We start from the raw sequence: 21,175 nt of genomic DNA on the forward strand, positions 1-21,175 counted from the left end.
TGCCTGTGGTATTAATAGGAGCAGAACCTCAGCAATTGTCTTCAGGTAGCTTTAGGTGCACACTGTGCAGAGGACGCAGTACACTAACAGTAAATACTGCAGCTGCCTGCCTGTGGTACTAATAGGATCAGAAGAACACCACCAATTTTCTTCAGGTAGCTTTAGGTGCACACTGTGCAGAGGACACAGTGCACTAACTGTAAATACTGTAGCTGCCTGCCTGTGGTATTAATAGGATCAGAACAACAGCAAATGTCTTCAGGTAGCTTTAGAGCAAAATATTACAGCGCACACATGCAAAAAAGACATTTACCTCCAGCAGGGCTAGTTTAAAACACCTAGACAATCTAAAAAATATTAGCAAAAAATATGAGGATTTGGTCACACCATATTGCTATATGGTGCTAAGCCCACTTACTGCGACAAAGTACCCCATGATTAGTGGGTCCTACACAATCCATGGATTGGGAGATCCTGCTTCTCTGAACCATGAGAGCAAACACTCTTCTATATGGGAGAACTTTGAGGTCTCCACTCATGACAAGTGGACACTAATGAGAGGCACTTAATGAAAGAGTGGGGTGCTCCGCACCCAAAGGGATTTGGTCAGAATCCATATAATAAACAAACAAGATATTTGGGGGGCACACCCTAAAATATGCATTAAAACTGGTGCAGCCATAAGACCATACAGCAGAGCAAAATATTACAGCGCACACATGCAAAAAAGACATTTACCTCCAGCGGGGCTAGTTTAAAACACCTAGACAATCTAAAAAATATTAGCAAAAAATATGGGGATTTGGTCACACCATATTGCTATATGGTGCTAAGCCCACTTACTGTGACAAAGTACCCCATGATCTCCCAATCCATGGATAGTGTAGGACCCACTAATCATGGGGTACTTTGTTGCAGTAAGTGGGCTTAGCACCATATAGCAATATGGTGTGACCAAATCCCCATATTTTTTGCTAATATTTTTTAGATTGTCTAGGTGTTTTAAACTAGCCCTGCTGGAGGTAAATGTCTTTTTTGCATGTGTGCGCTGTAATATTTTGCACTGCTGTATGATCTTATGGCTGCACCAGCTTTAATGCATCTTTTAGGGTGTGCCCCCCAAATATCTTGTTTGTTCAGGTAGCTTTAGGTGCACACTGTGCAGAGGACACAGTACACTGACTGTAAATACTGCAGCTGTCTGCCTGTGGTATTAATAGGATCAGAACAACAGCAATTGTCTTCAGGTAGCTTTAGATGCACAACAGGAGCAGGAACGGATCTAGCTAAACTGAATACAGTGTATATATATATATATATATATATATATATATACAACACCTAGGATGCATATATATACACAATACACTGTAAGTGCAGCTAACTGACTCGCCTGCCTACTCTATCTAACTTAAATCAAATGACACTGTCTCTCTCTCTCTCTCTATCTCTCTCTCAATGCCAAAACACACTGCACAGGGCCGACGTGCAGGCAGCCTTATATAGTGTGGGGAGTGTACTAAAGCCCCTGAGCCATAATTGGCCAAAGCCACCCTGGCTTTGGCCAATTACGGCTCTCTGTACAGACGGCGCTGTGATTGGCCAAGCATGCGGGTCATAGTGAATGCTTGGCCAATCATCAGCCAGCAATGTACTGCAATGCCGCAGTTAATTATGGGCCGTGATGCCACTCAAATTTGGTGCAAATGGCCCATATCATTCGCAATTCGACGAACGTTCGAACATGCGATGTTCGAGTCGAACATGGGTTCAACTCAAACTCGAAGCTCATCCCTAGTTATAAGTAGTGCAGAGTTCAGAAGCCAGTAGTAAAAAATACAGCATTTACAAATAAGTAATAAAGAGTGGAGTGGTCAGTAGTAAATAATGCAGAGCTGAGTAAAGTCAGTAGTAAATAATAAAGAGTGTAGAGAGGTCAGTAGTAAATAATAAGGAGCGTAGAGGTCAGTAGTAAGTGTCACAGTAGTAATAATGCAGTGTTCAGAAGTCAGTAGTAAGAAATGCCGAGTGCAAGGGTCAGTAGTAAATAATGCAGAGTACAGAGGTAAGTAGTAAATAATGTAGAATGACGGAGTCAGCAGTATGTAATGCTGAGTTCAGAGTTCCATAGTATGTACAGTGCAGGGCTCAATAGTAACACAAGGATCAGAGGTCAGTTGCAAGTAACGAACAGAGTGCAGGGGTTGGAAGTAATGCAGAGCTCAGAGGTCAAAAGTATGTAAGGCAGAGTTCAGGGGCCAGTAGTAAGCAGCATAGTTTTCAGAGATCAGTGGTGAATAATGCAGAGTTCACTGGTCAGTAGTAAGTAATGCAGAGGTCACACATAGTGCAGAGATCAATAGTAAGCATTACAGGATGCACAGGTCAGGAGTAAGTAACACAGAGTATAGGGGTCAGTAGTAAGTAAAGCATAGTGTAGGCATCAGTACTAAGTAATGCAGAGTTCAGTTGTCAGTACTAAGTAATGTGGAGTGCAGGGGCCAGCAGTACGTATAGCAAAGTTTAGTAGTAATTTACACAAAGTTCAAAAGTCAGTAGCAAGCAATGCAGAGGTCAAAATCAAACAATGCAGAGTACAGGGATCAGGGGTAACACACACTGCAGAGGTCAGGGGTTCGTAACACAGCATGCAGGAGTAAGTAACGTATAGTGTAGGGGTCAGAAGTAAGTATTGCAGAGTGTTGGTGTCAGTAGTAAGTATTGTAGAGCGTTGGGATCAGTAGTAATAGGGAGTTTAGAGATTATGAGTATCTAACACACAGAATGCAAGGGGTAGGAGTAAGTAATACAGAGGCCAGTAGTAAACAACGTATAGTGCAGAGGTCAGTAGTAAGTAACGCAGATTTCAGAGTACAGTTTTCAAGTAATGCAGAGTTTAGAGGTCAAAGCTAAGAAATGCAGAGTGTAGTGGCCAGTAATCAGTATTTAGGCAGGTGCAGTCTGTTTTCTTCACTGTGGCAATGCAGGAGGAGAGGAAGTCAAGAGGAATGTGGTTCCTCTGTGATCTCCTAGGTCACTCGGCAGAAATTTGGTTAGATGCTGACAGCCAATGTGACACTGATGGCCATTTTGGATCAGGCAGAGCCTATTTAAGACCCTGCCTCGCTCATTTTGAGTGTGGACAGAGTAGGGACAGGTTACTCATTTGTCAGGGTCAGCAATAGCGGTAGAGAAAGGTTCCAGACGAGAAGGGAAAGTTTAGGGACACACCACTCCTCTCGGAAATCTCCCTGCTTGGGCTTGGATGGCCAGGTTGGACTCCGCCCCTCAAGACAGAGGTGGTCAGCTTAGCTGAGACCTGCTCCGCTTCACACTGTGACAATTGTAAGTGCTCCGGGTTGGACTACCTTTCACAGGGTTGTTTGAACTGTTTATCTGTATTTAATACAAATTCTGCAATACTTCTGCACTCAGTGTGTGTTATTGCTGCTGCACCACACTGCACCCATCCATAAGCAACACAGAGTTCAGCGATCAGCAAAGTGTAAAGTAATTAGCTAGTAATGCACAGTTCAGGTGGCAGTAGTAAGACAGAGTTAAGAGGTCATCAGGCATAGAGTGCAGGGGTTAGGAGCAAGTTAAGCACAGTTTAGAGGCCAGCAGTAAGTAATGCAGAATGCAAAGATCAATAGTCAGTAATGCACAAAAGTCAGTAGTAAGTAGCACAGAGTTCCAGGGTCAGTAGTAAGTAATGCAAATTTCAAAAGTCAGAAGTGGTCAGTAGTAATGCACAGAGTGCAGGAGTTGGTAGTAAGTAATGCATAAGTCAGGAGTAATTAACACAGAGTACACAGAATACCACAGTAATAGAGTAGTGTAGGGTGCAGGGGTCAGTAATAGAGTAGTGCAGGGTTCAGTAATAGAGTAGTGCAGGGTTCAGGGGTCAGTAATAAAGTAGTGCAGGTTTCCGGGGTCAGTAATAAAGTAGTGTGGGGTTCAAGGGTCAGTAATAAAGTAATGCAGGGGTCAGTAATAAAGTAATGAAGGGTTCAGGGGTCAGTAATAAAGTAATGCAGGGTGCAGGGGTCAGTAATAAAGTAATGAAGGGTGCAGGGGTCTGTAATAAAGTAATGAAGGGTGCAGGGGTCTGTAATAAAGTAATGAAGGGTGCAGGGGTCAGTAATAAAGTAATGCAGGGTGCAGGGGTCAGTAATAAAGTAATGAAGGGTTCAGGGGTCAGTAATAAAGTAATGAAGGGTGCAGGGGTCAGTAATAAAGTAATGCAGGGTGCAGGGGTCAGTAATAAAGTAATGAAGGGTGCAGGGGTCAGTGTGTAGAATGCACAGAGTGCAGTGCGGGGGTCAGTAGTGAGTAGCCACAGCATGCAGAGGTCAGTAGTAGATAATCTTGCTGGGATGATGGGCAGCACTGGGACTGATCCCTATGTAGCTCATTGATTGTATATGACACTCCTTGTTAAGATATTCTCCCATATAGGAGGAACACATGAAGCGGTCCCCTCTCCCTCCTCCATGGACACTTTGTTAGCTCGGTATGTGTTGCTCGGTGAAGGGAAGTTGTGCTCTCTATATTACACATTGCTCGAAGGGAGTCACTAACCACGCCCCCACCAACAACTGATTGGGCAGACTCATAAATAGGGAGGGACTCCCGTTATTGGCGGCTTTATGCCCGCCGGACAATTTGAAATAATCTCACAACTGCTCGGATCTCATGTCGGGGTTCCTGTGGCTCTTATATCGGATGTTTCATTCATTAATATTATTCTCCCATGCGGGGGTCATCCTGCTGGTGTCCTGTCTGTCCGTCTGTACAGTCCATGCAGGTAAGAGGGGGGAGGGAGGGGCTCTCAATGTATCCTTCTCCACTCCTCCATTCTCCAGCAATAAACAAGGATCTGTAGCTACCTGATACTCCGGGGTCACATTGTATATATTACAAATCCTGGAGCCAAAACCATTTGGTTTTATGAATGAGCCAATCAAATTTAAATGAATGAGGTTTTTTTTTTTAAATATAGTAATCAGCACAATAGTATTTAGAACAACAGAAACAAAACTTCAGTAAAACAAAACAAATACATTCCAAATAAATTTGTCCCCATCGGGGTCGTCCCCCCTTACATCGGGGTCGTCCCCCCTTACATCGGGGTCCCCATCGGGGTTGTCCCCCCTTACATTGGGGTCCCCATCGCGTCCCCCTTACATTGGGGTCCCCATCGCGTCCCCCCTTACATCGGTGTCCCTATCGCATCCCCCCTTACATTGGGGTCCCTATTACAGTCCCCCCTTACATCGGGGTCCCCATCACTGTCCCCCCCTTACATTGGGGTCCCCATCACAGTCCCCCCTTACATCGGGGTCCCCATCACAGTCCCCCCTTACATCGGGGTCCCCATCACAGTCCCCCCCTTACATCGGGGTCCCCATCACAGTCCCCCCCTTACATCGGGGTCCCCATTGCGTCCCCCCTTACATCGGGGTCCCCATCGCATCCCCCCTTACATCGGGGTCCCCATCGCATCCCCCCTTACATCGGGGTCCCCATCGCAGTCCCCCCTTACATCGGGGTCCCCATCACAGTCCCCCCCTTACATCGGGGTCCCCATCACAGTCCCCTCCCTTACATCGGGGTCCCCATCACAGTCCCCCTTACATCGGGGTCCCCATCGCGCCCCCCTTACTTTGGGGTCCCCATCGCCCCCCCTTACATCGCGTCCCCCCTTACATCACGTCCCCCCTTACATCGGGGTCCCCCCTTACATCGGGGTCCCCATCACAGTCCCCCCCTTACATTGGGGTCCCCATCACAGTCCCCCCCTTACTTTGGGGTCCCCATCACAGTCCCCCCCTTACATTGGGGTCCCCATCGCGTCCCCCCTTACATCGGGGTCCCCATCGCGTCCCCCCTTACATTGGGGTCCCCATCGCGTCCCCCCTTACATCGGGGTCCCCATCGCGTCCCCCCCTTACATCGGGGTCCCCATCGCGTCCCCCCCTTACATCGGGGTCCCCATCGCGTCCCCCCTTACATCGGGGTCCCCATCGCGTCCCCTCTTACATCGGGGTCCCCATCGCATCCCCTCTTACATCGGGGTCCCCATCGCATCCCCTCTTACATCGGGGTCCCCATCGCAACCCTCTTACATCGGGGTCCCCATCGCAACCCTCTTACATCAGGGTCCCCATCGCAACCCTCTTACATCAGGGTCCCCATTACAGTCCCCCCCTTACATCGGGGTCCCCATCACAGTCCCCCCCCTTACATCGGGGTCCCCATCACAGTCCCCCCCCCTTACATCGGGGTCCCCATCACAGTCCCCCCCTTACATCGGGGTCCCCATTACAGTCCCCCCCCTTACATCGGGGTCCCCATCGCGCCCCCCTTACATCGGGGTCCCCATCGCGCCCCCCTTACATCGGGGTCCCCATCGCGTCCCCCCTTACATTGGGGTCCCCATCACAGTCCCCCCCTTACATTGGGGTCCCCATCACAGTCCCCCCCCTTACATTGGGGTCCCCATCACAGTCCCCCCCCTTACATTGGGGTCCCCATCACAGTCCCCCCCTTACATTGGGGTCCCATCACAGTCCCCCCCCCTTACATTGGGGTCCCATCACAGTCCCCCCTTACATTGGGGTCCCATCGCATCCCCCCCTTACATTGGGGTCCCCATCGGGGTCCCCATCGCGTCCCCCCTTACATCGGGGTCCCCATCACAGTCCCCCCCTTACATCGGGGTCCCCATCACAGTCCCCCCCTTACATCGGGGTCTCCATCACAGTCCCCCCCTTACATCGGGGTCCCCATCACAGTCCCCCCCTTACATCAGGGCCCACACCAGAGTCCTCCTGTTACATCCAGTTCTCCATCACAGACCCTCTCTTACATCCACATTAGAGTTCCCCCCTTACATCGGGGTCCACATCAGAGTCTCTTACCCCAAAGATCCACAAAAGTCTTGCAGCGGTCTGGATTTGGCCCACAGGCTGAACAGTGTTTGCAGCCTATTAGCAGGTACTGTTTGGTATTCTGACAGCTTTTTTTTTTTTTTTTTAAATTGCCAAACAGCAATTTTACATTGCGGGACTACACCAAGAGTTTTTCTTGTAGTTGTGGTTCGGCCCCATTGATATCAATGGGAGAGTTTGAAAGGCGATGTCACCTGTCAAACTCTGCAGCCCATACTGAAGTGTTGCTTGGATTGTGAAGACTTTGGGCACCGCTGGGCTCTCCAGTGAGAAGAATGATGCCATGCGCTGTGACTGGTTGGTGTGGCCTCACTGTGCTGACAGTTGGAGCAGCTTGAAGGCCAATTCCACCATTGCAAAAAATAAATGCACCCTTAATGATTAATAAAAATGTATATTTATTACTTTTTTGCTTTTGATGCCTGAAAAGCATTGCAACGACAAACTTTGGATGGTGGGTGCAATGTTCAGATTCCTGCAGATTATTCTTCCAGCCCAGGTCCATACCAAGGTACCTTTAGGCTACAAAGCTGGGGAAAGGATCAATGGACCAGAAGTGGGGAGACATCACCACACTTGAGCTCCATTGAGAACTACATGTGTTTTTTTTTTTTTTTTAAATCTACAACTCCCTGTGAATGAATGATGCAGCCATGTGGATGGAGCCATGCTCTGCCACACCTAATTCAAATAATGACAGGCCTATGCGGGGAGAAGAGCCCCCAATTTCAGTAAGTTGGGTGAGAAGACACAGGGGTGGAGTGCTGCTCTAAATATTAGCTATTTAAATGGAAACTGAGCCTACTCGCTGTATGCACAGCACACATATGTCATAGTCCTTTTATGTACAAAATATGCATTTAATCCGTTCAATACCAGGCACTTTCACCCCCTTCCTGCCCAGGACAAGTTTCCGCTTCCAGCGCTGTCACATTTTGAATGACAATTGCACGGTCATGCAACACTAGCCAAACAAAATTTTTATCATTTTCTTCCCATAAATAGTTTTCTTTTGGTGGTGGTTGATCACCACTGGGGTTTTTATTTTTTGCTAGTTTTTTCTTTGTTTTTATTATGGCATCTGAAGTCCACTCGTGTGTATTTCCATTAATACAAAAACATATTTGGGGGGCACACCCTAAAATGCGTTTAAATTCAAGATGGTGCTGCTATAAGACCTACAAACAGTACAAAATAATTAGCGCACACATACAAGAATGACATTTCCTGCAAGGCTAGTTAAAAACACCTGAACATATTAAAAAAAATACGGGGGTTTGGTCACACTATATGGTCATATAGTGCTAAGAAATGTCATTCTTGAATGTGTGCGCTGTAATATGTTTTGTAAGATTTCCATGATTAGGTGCAACTGACTACCCAGCATGCACCTCCCAATCTTGCAAAAGAAAAAATATATGCAGTGCTTATAATAATACAATGGAAATTATATAAACAAATCTAGACAATATTGTGATAATGTCCACCACGTGAAACTGACAAGAATATGGTAAAAAACAAAAAAGTCTGGTGAATATGGATAATGTCCATAGGTTAATATTTGTAGGGCAGTAGACATCAATGAAGGTCGACAGGTAAGGAAATCTTGTGAGGAAACTGCCACCAAATATCTGAAGGCTTACCAGAAAGGTTGGACTTGAAGGGGCGTATACCTCTCAAGTCAAACAGGCTTGGGTGACAAACACCATTATGATGTGGAACCAGCAACAATCTGGATAGCCTCGGTCGCACTAAACTTGATACGGTATAGGTCACCAGTTGTATTCAAACAGACATCAAAATATGGTACAGCCGATGGGGAGGATGTCCAAGGAGGTTTAAAATCAGCTCAAATGGTAAAACCTACACAGTGGATGAGCCGGTGTCACCATGAGTCGAGATCCCGCCGGAATCCCTTCCTGTCCGCCACGCACCGAGGGCTCCGGAGCCCTCGGTGCATGGCGGAGAGGAAGGGATTTTGGCAGGAACTCAACATGTGGTGGCACCGGCTCATCCACTGTGTAGGTTTTACTGCCTAGGAGAAGCTCTCTCCCAGGGGGTTACCTTGCGGGCGCGCTCCCGATTCCAGCATTTGCGTCTATAGACACGAACGCCGAACTCGGCCTCGCACCCCTGGCGCCCGTGTCATTGGATTTGATTGACAGCAGCGGGGGCCAATGGCTGCGCTGCTATCATTCTATCCAATCAACAGCGAGAACCCCAGGCAGAGAGACAGCGTGTCTCCGTAGGTCAAGTTTGAGGGGTCAGGTAAGTAAAACAGGGGGCTGGGGGGCTGGTCACTGACAGGTGTTTTTTCACCTTAATGCATAGGATGCATTACAGTGAAAAAACACGAAGGTTTACAACCCCTTTAAGTGGTTAAAGCGTTAAAGCCACTTTTTTTTTTCATGTATCTAGCATAATGCATTATTAAATTAAACAACAATTTATGATGTTTAATAGTGGATGTTAGTAACATTTCTTTTGTACTCACAATTTTGTACATCCTCTTCTGGCCGTTGCCATGATGATTGTGGGGGGGGGCTCTAATACAGGAGGTGTGTTACTGGCCAGATCACCAGGGGAGGGCAGAGGGGAAAAGCCTAAAAAAAGAATACGAATGCAGCCACCATATCTATTGATTAATAAACTGCAATATAGTGTTCCTTTTTTAGATTTTGGGTTTAATATCGCTTTAACTCTCCAATTTATGTGTATTGCCCAATTGGATATGCATCTTTCCTGAATGAGACTTTATTGAGCTAGAAGCTGATTGTTGCTGTGTATTGTTCTTGTTGAATAAAGCTGCTTGTGAATACATTGTAACAGTTAATGCCATGCTTTGTGACATAGTTACAGTTTGCAAGATTGATGATTAGCTGTGATTGGCAGCGTGACGCTTTAAATGTTCACATGCTACAGAAAACAAACCATTTCCTTGTACAACTGTAACTTTTTTTTTTTTCTTTTATGTTATACTTCCTCACACAGTTGGCTACACAGGACCAGATACATATTTCCTGTTCACTAGCACAACACTAACAGCATCAATCAATGGGCTTTATTTACTAAAACTAGAGAGTGCAAAATCACAGTTTTTTAGATAGTGTAGCTGTGCATAGTAGCCAATCAGCCTCTAACTTCAGTTTATTCAATTAGGATTTGACAATAATACCTGTAAGGGTATTGGTTTCCAGTGGCGTCACTAGGGTTGGTCTCACCCGGGGCGGAAAAAATTGGTGTCACCCCCCCCCTTCACCAACTATAGTCCCCCCTCAGTACAGACCCCCCTCCACTAACTCTAACTACAGACCCCCCCTCCCGCAGTATAGACCCCCCTCACAGTGCAGACCTTCCCATCAGTATAGACAACCCCCCTTAGTGTAGACCCTCCCCATCAGTATAGAATCCCCCCTCTTATTGCAGACCCCCCATCAGTATAGAATCCCCCTCTTAGTGCAGACCCCCATCAGTATAGACTCCCCCTAGTGCAGACACCCCATCAGTATAGACTATAGACGCCCCCCTCAGTGCAGACACCCCATCAGTATAGACACCCCATCAGTATAGACCCCTTAGTGCAGACCACCCATCAGTATAGACACCCCCTTAGTGCAGACCCCCATCAGTATATCTGAATCTAGGATGGAAAAGGACCTGGGGGTCCTAGTGGATGATAGGCTCAGCAATGGCATGCAATGCCAAGCTGCTGCTAATAAAGCAAACAGAATATTGGCATGCATTAAAAGGGGGATCAACTGCAGAGATAAAACGATAATTCTCCCGCTCTACAAGACTCTGGTCCGCCCGCACCCGGAGTATGCTGTCCAGTTCTGGGCACCAGTCCTCAGGAGGGACGTACTGGAAATGGAGCGAGTACAAAGAAGGGCAACAAAGCTAATAAAGGGTCTGGAGGATCTTAGTTATGAGGAAAGGTTGCGAGCACTGAACTTATTCTCTCTGGAGAAGAGACACTTGAGAGGGGATATGATTTCAATTTACAAATACTGTACTGGTGACCCCACAATAGGGATAAAACTTTTTAGCAGAAGAGAGTTTAATAAGACTCGTGGCCACTCATTACAATTAGAAGAAAAGAGGTTTAACCTTAAACTGCGTAGAGGGTTCTTTACTGTAAGAGCGGCAAGGATGTGGAATTCCCTTCCACAGGCGGTGGTCTCAGCGGGGAGCATTGATAGCTTCAAGAAACTATTAGATAATCACCTGAATGACCGCAATATACAGGGATATGTAATGTAATACTGACACATAATCACACACATAGGTTGGACTTGATGGACTTGTGTCTTTTTTCAACCTCACCTACTATGTAACTAAGTATAGAATCCCCCTTAGTGCAGACCCCCCAATCAGTATAGACTATAGACACCCCATCAGTATAGACACCCCCCTAGTGCAGACACCCCATCAGTATAGACACCCCCCTAGTGCAGACACCCCATCAGTATAGACCCCTTAGTGCAGACCCCCCATCAGTATAGACACCCCCTTAGTGCAGACCCCCATCAGTATAGAATTCCCCTTAGTGCAGACCCCCCAATCAGTATAGACTATAGAAACCCCCCCTCAGTGCAGACCCCCCATCAGTATAGAATCCCCCCTCTTAGTGCAGACCCCCATCAGTATAGACACCCCCTTAATGCAGACCCCCCCATCAGTATAGACTCCCCCCTCAGTGCAGACCCCCCATCAGTATAGACACCCCCCCTAGTGCAGACACCCCATCAGTATAGACTATAGACACCCCATCAGTATAGACACCCCCCTCAGTGCAGACCCCCATCAGTATAGACACCCCCTTAGTACAGACCCCCCCATCAGTATAGACTATAGACACCACCCTCAGTGCAGACCCCGCCATCAGTATAGAATCCCCCTTAGTAGAGACCCCCCATCAGTATAGACACCCCCTTAGTGCAGACCCCCATCAGTATTGAATCCCCCCTTAGTGCAGACCCCCCATCAGTATAGACAACCTCCCTTAGTGCAGACTAGAGGTCGACCGATATGGGTTTTTCTCTGGCCGATACCGATATTTAGAAATTGGGGCGGCCGATCGCCGATATATGATGACGATTTTTGTGGCTGATATTTTAGGCCGATTAAAAAAAAAAATCTCACCCACTCCTCCCTGCTTGCTCCTGTCACTCTACCACACACTTGATGTCCTCAGTACAGATGGCACTGGTTTGGCACTGACAGGTGGCACTGGTTGGCACGTGGCACTGGTTTGGAACTGACAGATGGCACTGGTTGGCCCTGGCAGGTGGTGCTGTCTTGTGGCACTGATTGGCAGGTAGCACTGACAGATGGCACTGATTGGCAGTGGCACTGGTTGGCACTGATTGACAGTGGCACTGGTTGGCACTGACAGGTGGCACTGGTTGGAGGAGGCACTGGTTGGCACTGGCAGGTGGCACTGGTTGGAGGAGGCACTGATTGGCGGTGGCACTGGTTGGTGGTGGCACTGGCAGGCATTGGCAGGTGGCACTGGTTTGGAACTGGCAGGGGGCACTATTGGCACTGGCAGGTGGCACTGATTGGCTTGGCACTGGCAGGTGGCACTGACTGGCGGCAGCACTAACAGATGGTACTGATTGGCACTGGCAGGTGGCACTGACAGGTTTCACACTGAGCCGAGTGTAAACTGTGAGTGAAACTAACAGAGGAGCTGTCAAAATTGAGCTTAAAGTGGATGTAAACCCAATGTCATCCTTTCTAAACTACTGCCATAGGGGTTATATATAAGGATATACATGTCTCCTGCATGTATCTTTACCTGTCAAATGTCTCCCCTCTGTCTGTTATTAGACCCGAAAAACTGCATATTCTGTGGGTGGGTCTGTTGTCTGGAGCTCGTGGGTGGAGTCGTGATGTCAGTAGACTCCCCGCCCACCTCTACACTCCCCTTGTCAATATGCATTTTCTCTGTGTATTTCTTACACTGAACTTCTGCTATGATCTCTAACATCCAGTGAAAAGACAGGAAAGTAACCACATGACTTCAGCATGCCAAATCATGGTGAGGTGTGGAACAGCCAATCCTTGCAGAGCTGCTGAAGAAAGGAGTGGGGGAGGGAATTAAAAAATACTGCCTGTGTCTTAGGCCCCTTTCACACTGGGGCGGTGGGGGCGTCGGCGGTACAACAGCGCTATTTTTAGCGCTCCTGTACCGTCGTTCTTGCAGTGGTATTCGGCCGCTAGTGGTGCGGTTTTAACCCCCGCTGGCGGCCGAAAAAGGGTTAAAATCCCTCGTACAGCGCGGCTATAGCCGCGGTATTGCCGCGGTATAGCCGCGCTGTCCCATTGATTTCAATGGGCAGGAGCGGTGAATACACCGCTCCAAAAAAGCGGTTTGCAGGACTTTTTTCACCGCCCTGCCTGCGCACCGCTTCAGTGTGAAAGCCCTCGGGCTTTCACACTGAACAAACAGTGGAGGCTGTTTAGGGGCGGCTTGCAGGCGGTATTTTTAGCGCAATAACGCCTGCAAACCGCCCCAGTGTGAAAGGGGTCTTAGGCTGTCACTCACAGCAAGGGGAGGATTTGACAAAGTTTTTGTCAGTTTGTCAAGATTTCTTTCACTGAACAATAAAAGAGGATTGCTCAGAGATGGATTATCTCTGTGTGGCAAGACTGGGCTCAAATGATAGAAAATCTTATACTCTACAGTATGATATAAAAAAATATATATTTTTCGGGTTTACATCCACTTTAATGTCGGGGTGGACGGGACCCGGCCGGGGTGGGCGGGACCCAGCAGCTGTCAAACAGCAGCCAATGATTGGGCTGCTTAAGAAAAGGGGCGGGGCCACATACACATAGCGGCCCGCCCAGATCCCATTCTATTGGCTGTGTTTGATAGCTGCTGGGTCCCGCTCACCCCGACATCAACCTTAATTCTGACAGATCCCTCTCTCTCCTCTGCGTTACCTGTCAGTTTCACACACTCAGCGGCTCTGGCAAGCGTGTGTGGAGAGGGGAGGAGGAACGGCCAGTGTTAAATATCGGCCTAATTTAGATAATAATCGTCCCATGCCGATTTATCAAAAATAGCCAAATATCGGCCGATATATCGATCGACCTCTAGTGCAGACCCACATCAGTATAGACTATAGACACCCCCCTCAGTGCAGACCCCCCCATAAGAATAGAATCCCCCTTATTGCAGACCCCCCATCAGTATAGACTATAGACACCCCTCCTGAGTGCAGACCCCCCATCAGTATAGACACCCCCCCTAGTGCAGACACCCCATCAGTATAGACTATAGACACCCCCCCTAGTGCAGACACCCCATCAGTATAGACTATAGACACCCCCCTCAGTGCAGACCCCCCATCAGTATAGAATCCCCCCTTAGTGCAGACCCCCCATCAGTATAGACTATAGACACCCCCCCTCAGTGCAGAACCCCCATCAGTATAGAATCCCCCCTTAGTGCAGACCCCTCATCAGTGTAGACACCCCTTAGTGCAGACCCCCATCAGTATAGAATCCCCCTTAGTGCAGACCTCCATCAGTATAGACAACCCCCTTCAGTGCAGACCCCCATCAGTATAGACAACCCCCCTTAGTGCAGACCCCCATCAGTATAGACTATAAACACCCCCCTCAGTGCAGACCCCCCATCAGTATAGAATCCCCCCCTTAGTGCAGACCCCCCATCAGTATAGACTATAGACACCCCTCCTTAGTGCAGACCCCCATCAGTATTACCTGGGTGCGGTAGCTCCCCCTCCAGCGACGCCATTGTTGGTTTCTATGCAGAGCTGCACCAGATTTTGCACACTCCAGTTTTAGTAAATGAACCCCTATGTATTTTAGGGTTGGTCCACACCATGCAGTTTTGTGCTGTGATTTCAGCCCATCCATTTTGAATGGGCTAAAATCGCACAGCACCAAAAGCAGTTCATGAAATCTGGTGCGATCCTTGCGATCTGGTGTGGGCAACCGCACTGCGTTTTGCAACCTGCATTTGGGGTGTTTCATAACGTACTATTGACACCCGCTACAGATCACATCTGCAGTGCAATTTGAACGCGGAGTGGGGAATGCTCACAAAACGTAGGTTGCCAGCACCGCCCTAAAGAAAATCGCCATTGGCACTTAGAAATTCGCCAATGCGCATGTGCGCACGGGCAAGAATGGCCGCAAGGATTCATATGCCGTGACAGATTCTGGTGCCCAGTGGCTTATTTAACCACTAGCTATCCGCCCGCTGTCATATGACGGTGGGACGAGGCAGCTCTTGTTCTGGGCGGACGTCATATGACGTGATTGCCTTCCTGAGCCACTAGGGGGCGCGTGCGTGCCCGCTGCGTCACTGGGGACCCGGTGTGTGTGCCCGGCAGCAGCGATGTCCGCCGGGCACCCGCAATTGCCCAGTAACTGAGCAGGACCGTGGATCTGTGTGTATGTAAACGCACAGATCCACGTCCTGTCAGAGGAGAGGAGACCGATGGTGTGTCCCTTGTACATAGGGACACCGATCGGTCACCTCCCCCAGTCAGTCCCCTCCCCTCACAGTTAGAATCACCTCCCTAGGACACACATTTAACCCCTCGATCACCTCCTAGTGTTAACCCCTTCCCTGCCAGTCACATTTGCACAGTAATCAATGCATTTTTATAGCACTGATCGCTGTATATATGAATGGTCCCAAAAATGTGTCAAAATTGTCCGATGTGTCTGCCTCAATATCGCAGTCACAATAAAAACTGCAGATCGCCGCCATGACTAGTAAAAAAATAAAAAAAAATAGAAATGCTATAAATCTATCCCCTATTTTGTAGACGCTATAGCTTTTGCGCAAACCAATCGATATATGCTTATTGCGATTTTTTTTTTTTTTTTGTTTAGTTTACCAAAAATATGTAGAAGAATACTTATCGGTCTAAACTAAGGAAAAAAGTTGATTCTAAAAAATAAAAAAAAATGGATTTTTATTATAGCAAAAAGTAAAAAATATTGTGTTTTTTCAAACTTGTCCCTCTTTTGTTTATAGCGCAATAAATAAAAACCACAGAGGTGATCAAATACCACCAAAAGAAAGCTCTATTTGTGGGATAAAAATGATAAAAATGTCATTAGGGTGCAGTGTTGCATGACCGCGCAATTGTCATTAAAAGTGCGACAGCGCTGAAAGCTGAAAAATGGCCTGGGCAGGAAGGGGCTGAAAGTGCCTGGTATTGAGGTGGTTAAAGTGCTTGTAAACTCCAAAAACAAAATAATACAAAAAAAAACCCCTGCAAGACAAAGGCATAATGGACTAGTATGCATCGTATACTAGCTCATTATGGAATACTTACCATAGATCGAAGCTGCAGTCCCAGGACACCGCTGTGACCGGTGACATGTCTCTCAAAGTTATTTCTGGGTTCCGGCACTGTGATTGGCCGGAGCCGCTATGACATCACTGATCCGAGTGGGAGCCACCGGTCACGGCATGGCTCCTGAAGAAACAGCACAAGCAGGCTTGTTTTTCAGTGCGCATGGCGTCGGTACATGCGGATACAGTGAATATCTCCTAAACCGTGCAAGTTTAGGAGATATTCAAGGTACCTACAGGTAAGCGTTATTATAGTCTTACCTGTAGGTAAAAGTGCTGTAACAGGGTTTACAACCACTTTAAAGCCAGCAGCATGAGGCATTAGTTGCTGGATGATCTTCAGCTCCCCCCCCCCCCGTGAGTTCCTGTATTCCTGTTCCTGATATTATTGGATTTCCTGTTACTGACCCAGCTTGCCTTTGACCTGTCTTGTCTGCATTCCTGGCTTTGACCCTTGGCTTGTTCCTGAGACTCTGCTTCTGCCTGATTATCAGCGTATGACCACGGCTGACTCCTGACTCTGCTTGCTACCTTACTTCTGGATGACCTTCTGTGAATGACTTCTGGCTCCTGACTCTGCTCCTGGTTCTTCCATCTGCCAAGTCTCACTTGGTTCTCCTGAGCGGCTCCTGCCCAGCAGTGTATCCTGCTCCTCAGCCGCCATCTCTGCTTTTCTGAGTATAGCACTCCCTATTACTACCTTCACGGGCGCTCTGCACTTAGCCGCAATGGAAGCCCTCTCAGAACTTTGGCCTCCAACCAGGTACGTGACAACCTCATTTACTAAGCTCTGGAGCAACTGCACTTGGCAAAGTGCACAGTCTGTTTGCTTTTAGTAAATCCCATAATGTAGCCATAGATGCATAGAAATTCAGCCGGTTCAGCAGGGCTGAATTTTGATCCATGTGTGGCCATTGATGCTCAACAGAAGTTGACCAATGGACCTGTTGGGGAAAAAGGTAGAAATTTTGGAGGCTGAAACATTAGCTGAAAATGGTGTTATCGGGTGATTTTGCCGATAAAGAAAAAAAAAAAGGCTCTGAAAACGCATGCGATTTTGCTGCAATTTTACCGCAACTTTGCCACAATTTTTACCGTGATTTTACTGTGCTTATGGTGTGTTTTTCATAGGTCACATTACTGAAATAACATATCAAAAACTTAAGATAGGTGTGTTATTGCTGAGTTTTCAATGCATTTCAATGGGGAGGTGCGTTTTTGGTGCAGGTTTTCTATGAAGTAATTAACGACCGCCTCACGCAGATATACTGCGGCAGAAGGGCACGTACAGGCAGATTAACGTACCTATACGTTGCCCTTTAAGAGGCGGCTTGCGGGCGCGCGCCCGCCGCAACCTCCTATGCCTCGTTTCCACTGAGCGGATCAGTACGGTACACTATTTTGGGTGTTTCCATTTTGAAAGCGGCCCATACAACCGAACCGTACCGCTCCATTCAGGGTCCTGCTTCAGATGTGGGGCCATAGAAGATGGAACGGTTCGGTTAGGGCGGAGCTACGATACATTCCACTGATTGGCTGACAGAAAACCCTCTGCCGTGCTATGCTGAGGCATTTTTTCTAAACCCTGTATGGCCCCTTGTGGTCCCACTTGCAGTGGAAACGCTCACCAGAATAGACCGGACCATTCTAGGCCCTTCAAACTGTACCGACCCGAACTGATCTGCTCAGTGGAAACGAGGCACTAGTGTGTTTGCGGGTCCCGCGGACTTGATGTCCGTGGGGATTCTCGCGATCGTCTCACGGAGACAAAGAATGGGGAAATGCTGATGTAAACAAGCATTTCCCCGTTCAGCCTAATGACACTGTCACTGATCACAACTCCTTGTAATCTGGAGCGGTTATCAGTGTCGTGTCACATATAGCCTATTCCCCCCACAGTTAGAATCACTCCCTAGGACACACTTGACCCCTGCAACGCCCCCCTAGTGGTTAACCCCTTCACTGCCAATCACATTTACACAGTAATCAATGCATGTTTAATCGCACTGATTGCTATGTGAATGGTCCCAAAATAGCGCCAAAAGTGTCCGATCTGTCCGCCATAATGTTGCAGTCACGATAAAAATTGCTGATCGCTGCCATTACTAGTAAAAAAAAAAAAAAATATTAATAAAAATGCCATAAAACTATCCCCTATTTTGTAGACTCTATAACTTTTGCGCAAACTAAACTGAGGGAAAAAAAATGCGCAAACAGCTGTTTAGTGACGTAGCCGCACCGGAAGTGACGGGGCCGAGGTTTTTCATAATTCAAGCTTTTTTTTACAACACCGCCATGTCCCTCACCTTGTTTTGTCACTGCCGCATCACTAGTCGTCCCATTAAAGTGAATGGGACTGTTGGTGAGTCAACAGCGGGTCAGAGGAGGAGCCTCTGCGGGACATAGATGACCGTTGCTCTTTTAAAAATTATGATTTAAATCAAGCTATTTTACTAGTGATTAAGGTCATGATTTAAATCAAATCCACCCTGATTTGCACGGTTCATATCTTAGATATTTTTACGAATGATCACATATACTGAGTACGAAATAAGGTTTTAATTGCATATTCTTTATTAGAGATCTATGGCTGAAGGTTTACATAAACAATGATTCATGACTATTTATGATCAATTACCATGCACTTTAAAGCCTCGTTGTGCGTTCTTTGTTGCATGCTGGTCTCATGTCGAAAGTGAAGAGGTTACTCACCATACGAAAATTTTGTACGACAGAATACAACTCCAGAATTAACGTAATTTGTTCAATAGTTTTGTATGTATTCTTTCTAAGGATGCACCGAAATTTCGGCCACCGAAACATATCGGGCCGAAAATGACCTTTTCGGCAATTTGCCGAAAAAGAATTCACGCTTAAAATGGGGCGGGCCTGGGCGGGGGTCCCGCCCCTGGTGCCGTCCATTACGGGGGTGTCGTCAGGGTCGATCCTAGGTGGGTGCAGCTCACCCGGGCGCCACAGGGGTGGGGGCGCTGAAGCGCCAGAGTGCACCCCTCCATCCTCCTCCTCTCCTTGTCTGTGTCGAGAGGCGGCTCTCCCCGCCGCTCGCTGCCGCCGCTGTGTTTCCCAAGACCGTCTCCCCTCCCTCCTCCTGTCAGAGGAGGAGAGCTAAGCAGCCGGAGATCGGAGCGGCTGTCTCTGTGTGGAGAGAGACTAGCCACGCAGTGACGTCGCTGAGGGAGCGGTCCATGCCTGCAGTGACATGTGTTCTCCTCCTCCTCCTCTCTGTCTTAACTCCTGCCTTCTGCGATCTGTTCTCCACCTGTTCTCCCATCTGTTTCTATGTACCATAATGGAGGGGGTTTTTCGTACAAAAACCGTAGTAATTAAATCAAAATCAGACGTTGAGTTCATGTACGACAAAAATGTTATAGTCTGTACATCCAGCTTTTGTCTGCCGGAAAACGGAATCGGCTAAGGATCCAAAAATCACCAACTCGTTCGTCGGGCAAAATTTTACTTCTGATTTTCGTATCGTGTGTACGGGCCTTTAAGGGAATAGGCGCAGCAATAAGTAGTTTTTTTTACATTATATATATATATATATATATATATATATATATATAATGGTTTTTTTCTTTACCAAGGGTATCACACTCCCTGTTTTTTTGAAGAATCAATTTGTATGTATGTATTGGGGACCTTGAGACCAAAAATTTTGGTAAAGGTGATGTGAACTACCATTGCTGTCTATAACCAAAAGTGAAATTAAAGGCAAACACGGCACAGCTTCCTCGCTCCATATTCCACCCAGTACCTCCTGGCTTCTAGAAACTTCTCCAAGCTTCTAGAACCAGGGGGAGGTACCAGAGGGTCAAAAATACTTTTTCCTACCCTACACTGAGCACTAAGGGGACTACATTTATAACAAACTTACCTGCTCTGTGCAGTGGTTTTGCTCAAAGCAGCCCTGATCCTCCTCTTCTCAGTTGCCCCGCCAGTGCTCCTGGCCCCTTCCTCCTGTCAAATGCCCCCAGAGCAAGCAGCTTGGAATGGGGGCACCCAAGTAGCTGCTGCTCTGCGTTTCTATTCAGACACTGAGCCACGGCTCGTCCCTGCCCCCTCTCTCTCTCCTCATTGGCTCAATGGTTGTGATTGCTATTTTCTCAGCCAATGAGAGTCCCTGGAGAGCCAATGATCTTGTGTACATTGCTGGATCAAGGGACATTTCAGGTAAGTATTATGGGGGCTGCTTCATGAAGGTAAAAAACATTCAGCCTTTAGAACCTCTTTAAGAAGACTAACCTTTTAAAAAAGACCTGGTGAGATAGCTGTATGGAATAAGCCATTGCATAATTTTGGCAATATAGTGTGGATGAGCGAGTTTGGGGTGAAGGAACTTGACTGGCCTGCACAGAGTCCTGACCTCAACCCGATAGAACACCTTTGGGATGAATTAGAGTGGAGACTGCGAGCCAGGCCTTCTTGTCCAACATCAGTGCCTGACCTCACAAATGTGCTTCTGGAAGAATGGTCAAACATTCCCATAGACACACTCCTAAACCTTGTGGGCATACAGACTAAAACTGGGACGCCATTAATGTTCATGTAAAGGCAGGTGTCCCAATACTTTTGACAATATAGTGTATGTAAAATTTAGAAAGTTTAAAATCACAAAAAATGTTGAGTTCACAAACATACAGAAACTATCACTATTTGGAATCATTATTATTAATAATTATCATTTTTTGCTGCAAAATGATCATTAAAATGTTGAGATCCTCACTGACCATTTTTTCCCCTCCTTAATAGGCTCACTCAGATATTGCCAGAAGGAAGTTTAACAGATTTGATTACCGTATATACTCGAGTATAAGTCGAATTTTTCAGCACATTTTTTTGTGCTGAAAGTGCC

The 21,175-nt window shown here is 47.2% G+C and overlaps 1 protein-coding gene across 1 annotated transcript in view; it reads left to right on the forward strand.

The window, feature by feature from the left end:
* The first annotated feature begins 4,678 nt into the window (after window positions 1-4,678).
* Window positions 4,679-21,175, forward strand: part of LOC141107503 (major histocompatibility complex class I-related gene protein-like) — a 28,618-nt gene continuing 12,121 nt past the window's right edge. Inside the window, exon 1 of the mRNA XM_073598274.1 lies at window positions 4,679-4,807. Coding sequence (XP_073454375.1) covers window positions 4,696-4,807 — 112 coding nt within the window. The 5' untranslated portion in view covers window positions 4,679-4,695. The remainder of the gene's footprint in view (window positions 4,808-21,175) is intronic.

This window comes from Aquarana catesbeiana, linkage group LG09 (genome assembly GCF_042186555.1).
Source record: "Aquarana catesbeiana isolate 2022-GZ linkage group LG09, ASM4218655v1, whole genome shotgun sequence".
In the NCBI taxonomy this organism is placed as follows: Eukaryota; Metazoa; Chordata; class Amphibia; order Anura; family Ranidae; genus Aquarana; species Aquarana catesbeiana.